The sequence below is a fragment of the Salvelinus sp. IW2-2015 genome, linkage group LG4p (genome assembly GCF_002910315.2).
Source record: "Salvelinus sp. IW2-2015 linkage group LG4p, ASM291031v2, whole genome shotgun sequence".
NCBI lineage: Eukaryota > Metazoa > Chordata > Actinopteri > Salmoniformes > Salmonidae > Salvelinus > Salvelinus sp. IW2-2015.
The window spans coordinates 24,181,918-24,192,251 of record NC_036841.1 but is presented as its reverse complement, the minus strand read 5'-3'; the positions used below and the strand labels follow the sequence as shown (position 1 = coordinate 24,192,251).

Here is a 10,334-nt window from a genome sequence, read left to right as displayed (position 1 = left end):
GCCAGGTGACTGGGACAGGAAGGATCATCAAGCCAGGTAGTCCTGAGGCATGGTCCTCCGAGAGAGAGAAAGAAAAGAGAAAAGAGAGAAAAGAGAGAGAATTAGAGAGAGCATAATTAAATTCACACAGACACCGGATAAGACAGAGAAATACTCCAGATATAACAGACTGACTAGCCCCCTGACACATAAACTACTGCAGCATAAAATACTGAGGCTGAGACAGGAGGGGTCGGAGACACTGGTCCCGTCGACGATACCCCAGACAGGGCAAAACGGCAGGATAAACCCTACCCACTTTGCCAAAGCACACCCGACACCACTAGAGGGATACTTTAACCACAACTTACCATCCTGAGACAAGGCCGAGTATAGCCCACAAAGACACTGACCTTTATTTCCTTTGTGTTGCGTCGCGGGTACTGCCAGTGGGGCCCTTTATTAGGGTTCCCAGGCCAAGGTCGGCGCCGAGGTTCGCCGCTCAAAGGACGCTAAGAAAGCGGACAAAGACAATGGTGGAGTGGGGTCACGTCCAGCGCCAGCACCGCGGACAGATGCCACCCAGACCCTCCCCTATAGGTTCAGGTTTTCGGCCCGAGTCTGCACCTTGGGGGGGGGGGGGGTACTGTCACGTTCTGACCTTTATTTCCTTTGTTTTGTCTTTATTTAGTATGGTCAGGGCGTGAGTTGGGTGGGCAGTCTATGTTTGTATTTCTATGTTTTGCTGTTTCTGTGTTTGGCCTGATATGGTTCTCAATCAGAGGCAGGTGTTTGTGTGTCTCTGATTGGGAACCATATTTAGGTAGCCTGTTTTGGTGTTGGGTTTTGTGGGTGGTTGTCTTCACTCTTTGTGTGTGTCTGCACCAGACATAACTGTTTCGGTTTTTCACATGTTGTTTTTTTGTAATTTGTAGTGTTCAGTTTTTTGAGTGTCATTAAATTAAGATGAACACTAATCAGCTGCGCTTTGGTCCTCTGCTCCTTCCACAGAAGAAAACCGTTACACAGACCTACTATATTTGAATATGGACAGACCTACTAAATATCAGGGATTATCTCCTATGACTAGATAGGCCTTTATTGATTAATTTGAATCCTGGTGGTAGGCTATGCAGTGTGTGTGTGTGTGCATGTGTGCGTGAGAGAGAGACACACAGAGAGAGAGAGAGAGAGTGTGCTGGGAGGTGGGTCGAAAAGCAACTCCACCTTTGCTGACCCATACCCGAATAAGCTGATGAGCCTCTTAAATGTAACACCTTGACACCTCTCTCCTGCTGCCAGAAATAGGAGAAAAAATGACCTCACGGAATACACCATTACATTTAAGTCATTTAGCAGACGCTCTTAACCAGAGCGACTTACAATTGGAAAGTTCATACATATTCATCCTGGTCCCCGTGGGAATGAACCACAACCTGCGTTGCAAGCGCCATGCTCTACCAACTGAGCCACACGGGACCGTGTGGCTCACCATGCAACTAAACATCAAAATCACCACACACAAATCATACTAATAAATGAATGTGTACACATGCTTTCTATCGTGCAGTTTTGTCAAAAACTTGTCCATGGATAAAAATAATATTTATTGTTGTCATATCTGGACGATATGCTTATGGAATGGCTGTAGCGTGCATTACTTGTCCTGTTAGGATGCTCTATAGGTCTTACCCTGACACCATCTGGTGGATTTTATATTACAATGCTGATAAGAAAAGACAATGTGAACTGGTGATTTAGGTATGATGTGGACAGCATTAAGGTATATGTACATCACAGTGTACTTTATCAGTGTTGAGGTAAATTGCAGGTTCAGACACAAATACGTTTTAGTAACCTCTTGATTGAATGTTTGTTTATTCTTCCATAGTTGCAGTAGTGGTATGGCGATGGTGAATCGACTACAGCCAAAGTAAATTGAAAATAGTATATATTGAGGGAACTATACTTTACCCATAATCCCAAAATGTGACTTAATGTCCACATGATGACACAAGTGTACATTAGACTGGAAAAACAATAGACTGGCACAATACCAATACCAACCTCCAATCTGTATTGTAGCATTCACTTTCACCAAGTGGCACTGGATATTAATAACAACTCTACTTCAGCACCAATAGAAGAATGAGCTCAGCATGTATTCCCATTTCCCAGAATCCCACGTCAACATTGCATACCCATGGTCTCTGCTCAAATATACCTTTTTATTTTCAGGATATACACGCTTTATGTGTATTTGTGTAATAAGGCCTAATAGGAATACAAGATGTAGTTTGGTATTTTGATATATCACAGCTGTTTTCCCAAAAACATCTATCAAATATTTTCCATGAGTGTATTCGATGCTGCAGACAGGGAGGGAGAAGGCTAGAGACCGAGACAGAGAGAGAACGAGGCAGAGAGAGAAAGAGAGAGTACCATATTATACAATTGTAAATCCAACACTTTGGTCCAAAGTGCATCGCCCACACAACCAGTGCTGCTGCTCTATCAGCTCAGTACAAATTAGTAGAGGACTAGTGACTTGCCCTCTTTCCCTGGGCTAAACATGCAGGCTGGGACTGTCTGTCTGCCTGGTCAGCGCTGCTCTCTTGACCTGGGACAGATCATTCTGTCATGGGCCTACACACTATCCTCTCCTCTCTGCAGTGGTGTAAAGTACTTAAGTAAAAATACTTAAAGTACTACTTAAGCAGTTTTTGGGTATCTGTACTTTCCTATTTATATTTTTGACAAGTTTTACTCCACTACATCCTGAAGAAAATAAGTTACTTTTTACTCCATACATTTTTCCCTGACACCCAAAAGTACTCGATATCTTTTTGAAATGGGAAAATGGTCTACTTCACGCACTTATCAAGAGAATATCCCTGGTCATCCTACTGCCTCTGATCTGGCAGACTCAATAAACACAAATGCTTCGTTTGTAAATTATGTCTGATTGTTGAAGTATGTCGCTGCTATCCGTAAATTTAAAAAACAAGAAAAATCATGCCATCTGGGTTGCTTAATATAAGGAATTTGAAAATAATTTTTGATACTTAAGTATATTTAAAAACCAAATACTTTTAGACTTTTACTGCAAGTAGTGTTTTACTGGGTGACTTTCACTTGAGTCAATTCCCTTTAATGTACCTTTACTTTTACTCAAGTATGACAATCGGATACTTTTTCCACCACTCCTCTCTGGGGATGTAGCACTCAAAATACTGACAGATTGTTTCCACTTCCCTTGGCTGTAGCTGTAGTTGATCCCGAAAAATATTTTTTGGATAGAGGTATATTTGGTTACTTCGGTAATTTGATGGTCTAATTATATTTTGTCAGTATTACCATAGGAACCATTAATTCTGTATATGCCTAAAACACCACCTTACAAACACTCCAATGTTAACTCATATAACAACAGTATCCCTCTTCTGAAGACGTTGCCTGCATTAGATATTTGAAATGTCACTTTATTATGATAACCAATATATTGAGTTTTTATATTTTGATCACAAAAACAAAACTCAAAAGTGATTGTACCACAGGATGTAGCCTATTAGTTTTTATAGGAGGTACAGTTTATTTAAGAGTTGATTTAAAACAGAGGAAACTGTTTCCATTGTTTGGTACACTTATCAGTTCACCTCCAATAAGGCAATGTCCCAAAAACCAAAACACATTCTAAAACAGAAAAACAGCACTTTAATAAACCAGCGCTTCTAAAGCATAAAAAGTGCTTTGTGAGAATAGCCTCTATGTTTCCTTTGCAGGCACATTCCTGATTTGAAACGCTTTCTCTGAGTTGGATTGGAGGTATCCATCCATCCGTGCACACAGCTTTAAGCAGTGAAAACTGAGGAGGGACAGGGTGGTGGACAAGGTAGAGATCAGGGTTATCAGAGTTCAGCGGTCCATCATCTGGGCAGATACTCCAGTGGAAGGCCTGTTGTGGTTTCTGTCACGCGAGAGCCTGGTCCACAGCACGGATCAGCCGTCTATCAGTCCTCTCATGTCGGGTGTGAAGGGGTCGAAGGTGGTCTGTCGGGCCCCGGAGCGTTTTAAAGTGCCATCCTGGTTGCTCTCGCACACAGCAGTCTGTCCTCGGTCACTGTGGTGTTGAGAGAGGAGGCGATGGATCGTAGCCGGGGCACCAGCTGTCTGGAGTTCCTCGAAGTGGACCACTAGGACCGTTGGCCGAACCGCAGCCAGTCCAGTACGTGGATGCCCACCAGGAGCGTAGCTGCTCACAAACTCAGCCACTCTACGAGAAGTGTGGGGGTGGGCATGTTATTGTGCAGTGCTTTTCAGAAAACATCAACTCACACAATGCAGACAGACACACAGACCCTCCCCCTGCAATAAAAAACAAAAACACCGGTCCCAGAAGGACTCCACTGGCTGGTGTACTATACTGTAACATGATTAATACAAGCCACAATAAAACCCAGATTCCAGGCTGGCCTGTACCTTTGGTCTTCCAGTGCTGATCAGAGGCGTATCCAGATGTCCTGCACACTTCCTGTTGAACTCAGCCATGAGGGAACGGTAGGGCTCCTGATACAGCAGGATGACAGAATCATACATTCTATCTCTCCTCCCACTCTCATGTGTTTTCACACAGATGGTCCGACCACTCTCCAGTAATCCTTCTCACTTTGAAGCCTACACAACACCCAAGACACAGATGCACAAACCATATGGGAAATATTTTGCTTTTATCTTTCCATATAAACCAAGCAAGACAGAGGGTATGGATGATAACTTTAAAAAAAATAATCTTGAATTCATTATGGACTGAGACAAATAGCTGGATCTGCACAACAGATGGCCAAGGACAAAAATGGTTTCCTAAAGTGTGGTGGCCTCTTTCCTATCCTGTGTAAACATACAGTGGCTGTACAGTATAGGAGCTGACCTCTGTTGTAAAGGGTTCCATCGAAGTAGTAGCTTCCTGTGTAGTATCCTGTGGCCAACTCTATGAGGTGTCTGACCCAGGTTGCTGCTCCTGGGAAGCTGGAGAGCGCTACCAATAACTGGACTTCTCTGGTAGGAACCTTCTCTGTGCACTGGAGTCTGGGAGAAAGGAATGTAACATTTTAAGTTAGTAGGGATTTGTACATAGTCTGCTCAGAAGCATACGAATTGCAGAAGACAAAGTCCAACACAATTTGAGTGATTATTTGAATTTCCGTGGTGCAAAGTGGAGTTTGGTGTCAAGCCAAAGTGGTGCTAAAATTATTCACAAGGTTGGCAGTCCTGGATTTGAAGGAAGAATGCTTTGGCAGGCAGACCATTCCATAAAAATGGAGCTCTATAGGAGAAAGCCCTGCCTCCAGCTGTTTTCTTAGAAATTCTAGGGACAGTAAGGAGGCCTGCGTCTTGTGACCGTAGCGTACGTGTAGGTATGTACGGCAGGACCAAATTGGAAAGATAGGTAGGAGCAAGCCCATGTAATGCTTTGTAGGTTAGCAGTAAAACCTTGAAATCAGCCCTAGCCTTAACAGGAAGCCAGTGTAGAGAGGCTAGCACTGGAGTAATATGATCAATTTCTTTGGTTCTAGTCAAGATTCTAGCAGCGGTGTTTAGCACTAACTTTAGTTTATTTAGTGCTTTATCCGGGTAGCCGGAAAGTAGAGCATTGCAGTAGTCTAACCTAGAAGTGACAAAAGCATGGATTAATTTTTCGGCATCATTTTTGGACAGAAAGTTTCTGATTTTTGAAATGTTGCGTAGATGGAAAAAAGCTGTCCTTGAAACAGTCTTGCTATGTCCGTCAAAAGAGAGATCAGGGTCCAGAGTAACGCTGAGGTCCTTCACAGTTTTATTTGAGATGACTGTACAACCATCAAGATTAATTGTCAGATTCAACAGAAGATCCCTTTGTTTCTTGGGACCTAGAACAAGCATCTCTGTTTTGTCTGAGTTTAAAAGTAGAACCTTTGCAACCATCCACTTTCTTATGTCTGAAACACAGGCTTCCAGGGAGGGCAATTTTGGGGCTTCACCATTTACTATATTTGAATATGGACAGACCTACTATATTTGAATATGGACAGGCCTACTATATTTGCATATGGACAGACCTACTATATTTGAATATGGACAGACCCACTACATTTGAATATGGACAGGCCTACTATATTTGAATATGGACAGGACTACTATATTTGAATATGGACAGACCTACTATATTTGAATATGGATAGGCCTACTTTATTTGAATATGGACAGACCTAATATATTTGAATATGGACAGACCTACTATATTTGAATATGGACAGACCTACTATAGTTGAAAATGGACAGACCTACTATATTTGAATATGGACAGTCCTACTATATTTTAATATGGACAGACCTACTATATTTTAATATATCACGTTCTGACCTTTATTTCCTTTGTTTTGTCTTTATTTAGTATGGTCAGGGCGTGAGTTGGGGTGGGCAGTCTATGTTTGTATTTCTATGTTTTGCTGTTTCTGTGTTTGGCCTGATATGGTTCTCAATCAGAGGCAGGTGTTTTGTGTTGTCTCTGATTGGGAACCATATTTAGGTAGCCTGTTTTGTGTTGGGTTTTGTGGGTGGTTGTCTTCACTCTTTGTGTGTGTCTGCACCAGACATAACTGTTTCGGTTTTTCACATGTTGTTTTTTTGTAATTTGTAGTGTTCAGTTTTTTGAGTGTCATTAAATTAAGATGAACACTAATCACGCTGCGCTTTGGTCCTCTCCTCCTTCCACAGAAGAAAACCGTTACACAGACCTACTATATTTGAATATGGACAGACCTACTAAATATCAGGGATTATCTCCTATGACTAGATAGGCCTTTATTGATTAATTTGAATCCTGGGTGGTAGGCTATGGCAGTGTGTGTGTGTGTGCATGTGTGCGTGAGAGAGAGACACACAGAGAGAGAGAGAGAGAGTGTGCTGGGAGGTGGGTCGAAAAGCAACTCCACCTTTGCTGACCCATATCCCGAATAAGCTGATGAGCCTCTTAAATGTAACACCTTGACACCTCTCTCCTGCTGCCAGAAATAGGGGAGAAAAATGACGCCTCAGCGGAATACACCATTACATTTAAGTCATTTAGCAGACGCTCTTAACCAGAGCGACTTACAAATTGGAAAGTTCATACATATTCATCCTGGTCCCCCCGTGGGGAATGAACCCACAACCCTGGCGTTGCAAGCGCCATGCTCTACCAACTGAGCCACACGGGACCGTGTGGCTCACCATGCAACTAAACATACAAAATCACCACACACAAATCATACTAATGAAATGAATGTGTACACATGCTTTCTATCGTGCAGTTTTGTCAAAAACTTGTCCATGGATAAAAATAATATTTATTGTTGTCATATCTGGACGATATGCTTATGGAATGGCTGTAGCGTGCATTACTTGTCCTGTTAGGATGCTCTATAGGTCTTACCCTGACACCATCTGGTGGATTTTATATTACAATGCCTGATAAAGAAAAGACAATGTGAACTGGTGATTTAGGTATGATGTGGACAGCATTAAGGTATATGTACTTATCACAGTGTACATTTACATTTGACATTTAAGTCATTTAGCAGACGCTCTTATCCAGAGCGACTTACAACTTTATCAGTGTACTTTATCAGTGTTGAGGTAAATTGCAGGTTCAGACAAAATACGTTTTAGTAACCTCTTGATTGAATGTTTGTTTATTCTTCCATAGTTGCAGTAGTGGTATGGCGATGGTGAATCGACTACAGCCAAAGTAAATTGTATAAGCCAAAGTATAGTTCCCTCAATAGTATATATTGAGGGAACTATACCTTTACCCATAATCCCAAAATGTGACTTAATGTCCACATGATGACAACAAGTGTACATTAGACTGGAAAAACAATAGACTGGCACATACCAATACCAACCTCCAATCTGTATTGTAGCATTCACTTTCACCAAGTGGCACTGGATATTAATAACAACTCTACTTCAGCCACCAATAGAAGAATGAGCTCAGCATGTATTCCCCATTTCCCAGAATCCCACGTCAACATTGCATACCCATGGTCTCTGCTCAAATATACCTTTTTATTTTCAGGATATACACGCTTTATGTGTATTTGTGTAATAAGGCCTAATAGGAATACAAGATGTAGTTTGGTATTTTGATATATCACTGAGCTGTTTTCCCAAAAACATRTATCAAATATTTTCCATGAGTGTATTCGATGCTGCAGACAGGGAGGGAGAGKTAGAGACCGAGACAGAGAGAGAACGAGGCAGAGAGAGAAAGAGAGAGTACCATATTATACAATTGTAAATCCAGACACTTTGGTCCAAAGTGCATCGCCCACACAACCAGTGCTGCTGCTCTTATCAGCTCAGTACAAATTAGTAGAGGACTAGTGACTTGCCCCTCTTCCCTGGGCTAAACATGCAGGCTGGGACTGTCTGTCTGGCCTGGTCCAGCACTGCTCTCTTGACCTGGGACAGATCATTCTGTCATGGGCCTACACACTCTCCCTCTCCTCTCTGGCAGTGGTGTAAAGTACTTAAGTAAAAATACTTTAAAGTACTACTTAAGCAGTTTTTTGGGGTATCTGTACTTTCCTATTTATATTTTTGACAAGTTTTACTCCACTACATTCCTGAAGAAAATAATGTACTTTTTACTCCATACATTTTCCCTGACACCCAAAAGTACTCGATATCTTTTTGAAATGGGGAAAATGGTCTACTTCACGCACTTATCAAGAGAATATCCCTGGTCATCCCTACTGCCTCTGATCTGGCAGACTCAATAAACACAAATGCTTCGTTTGTAAATTATGTCTGATTGTTGAAGTYTGTCGCTGGCTATCCGTAAATTTAAAAAACAAGAAAATCATGCCATCTGGGTTGCTTAATATAAGGAATTTGAAATWATTTTTGATACTTAAGTATATTTAAAACCAAATACTTTTAGACTTTTACTCAAGTAGTGTTTTACTGGGTGACTTTCACTTGAGTCAATTCCCTTTAATGTACCTTTACTTTTACTCAAGTATGACAATCGGGTACTTTTTCCACCACTGCTCTCTGGGGATGTAGCACTCAAAATACCTGACAGATTTGTTCCACTTCCCTTGGCTGTAGTGTAGTTGATCCCCAAAGATATTTTTTGGATAGAGGTATATTTTGGTTACTTCGGTAATTTGATGGTCTAATTATATTTTGTCAGTATTACCATAGGAACCCATTAATTCTGTATATGCRTAAAACACCACCTTACAAACACTCCAATGTTAACTCATATAACAACAGTAACCCTTTTCTGAAGACGTTGCCTGCATTAGATATTTGAAATGTCACTTTATTATGCTGTAATCCAATATATTGAGTTTTTATATTTTGATCACAAAAACAAAACTCAAAAGTGGATTGTACCACAGGATGTAGCCTATAGTTTTTATAGGAGGTACWMTTTATTTAGAGTTGATTTAAAACAGAGGAAACTGTTTCCATTGTTTGGTACACTTATCAGTTCACCTCCAATAAGGCAATGTCCCAAAAACCAAAACACATCTAAAACAGAAAAACAGCACTTTAATAAACCAGCGCTTCTAAAGCATAAAAAGTGCTTTGTGAGAATAGCCTCTATGTTTCCTTTGCAGGGCACATTCCTGATTTGAAACGCTTTCTCTTGAGTTGGATTGGYGGTATCCATCCATCCGTGCCACCACAGCTTTAAGGCAGTGAAAACTGAGGAGGGACAGGGTAGTGGACAAGGTAGAGATCAGGGTTATCAGAGTTRAGCMGTCCATCATCTGGGCAGATACTCCAGTGGAAGGCCTGTGTGGTTTCTGTCKCGGAGAGCCTGGTCCACAGCACGGATCAGCCCGTCTATCAGTCCTCTCATGTCGGGTGTGAAGGGGTCGAAGGTGGMCTGTCGGGCCCCGGAGCGTTTAAASTGTCCATCCTGGTTGCTCTCGGCACACAGCAGTCTGTCCTCGGTCACTGTGGTGTTGAGGAAGGAGGCGATGGATCGTAGCCGGGGCACCAGCGCTGTCTGGAGTTCCTCGAAGTGGACCACTAGGACCCGTTGGCCGAACCGCAGCCAGTCCAGTACGTGGGATGCCCACCAGGAGGCGTAGCTGCTCACAAACTCAGGCCACTCTACGAGAAGTGTGGGGGTGGGGGCATGTTATTGTGCAGTGCTTTTCAGAAAGAACATCAACTCACACAARGCAGACAGACACACAGACCCTCCCCCCTGCAATAAAAAACAAAACACGGTCCCAGAAGGACTCCRACTGGCTGGTGTACTATACTGTACATGATTAATACAAGCCACAATAAAACCCAGATTCCAGGCTGGC

General features: G+C 42.1%; 1 protein-coding gene and 1 pseudogene across 1 annotated transcript in view; both read right to left on the bottom strand.

The window, feature by feature from the left end:
- Window positions 1-3,978: 3,978 nt before the first annotated feature.
- Window positions 3,979-6,964, bottom strand: LOC139023568 (sialate:O-sulfotransferase 1-like; annotated as a pseudogene).
- Window positions 6,965-9,312: 2,348 nt separating this feature from the next.
- Window positions 9,313-10,334, bottom strand: part of LOC111957961 (sialate:O-sulfotransferase 1) — a 4,593-nt gene continuing 3,571 nt past the window's right edge. Inside the window, 1 exon segment of the mRNA XM_070436977.1 lies at window positions 9,313-10,159. Coding sequence (XP_070293078.1) covers window positions 9,779-10,159 — 381 coding nt within the window. The 3' untranslated portion in view covers window positions 9,313-9,778.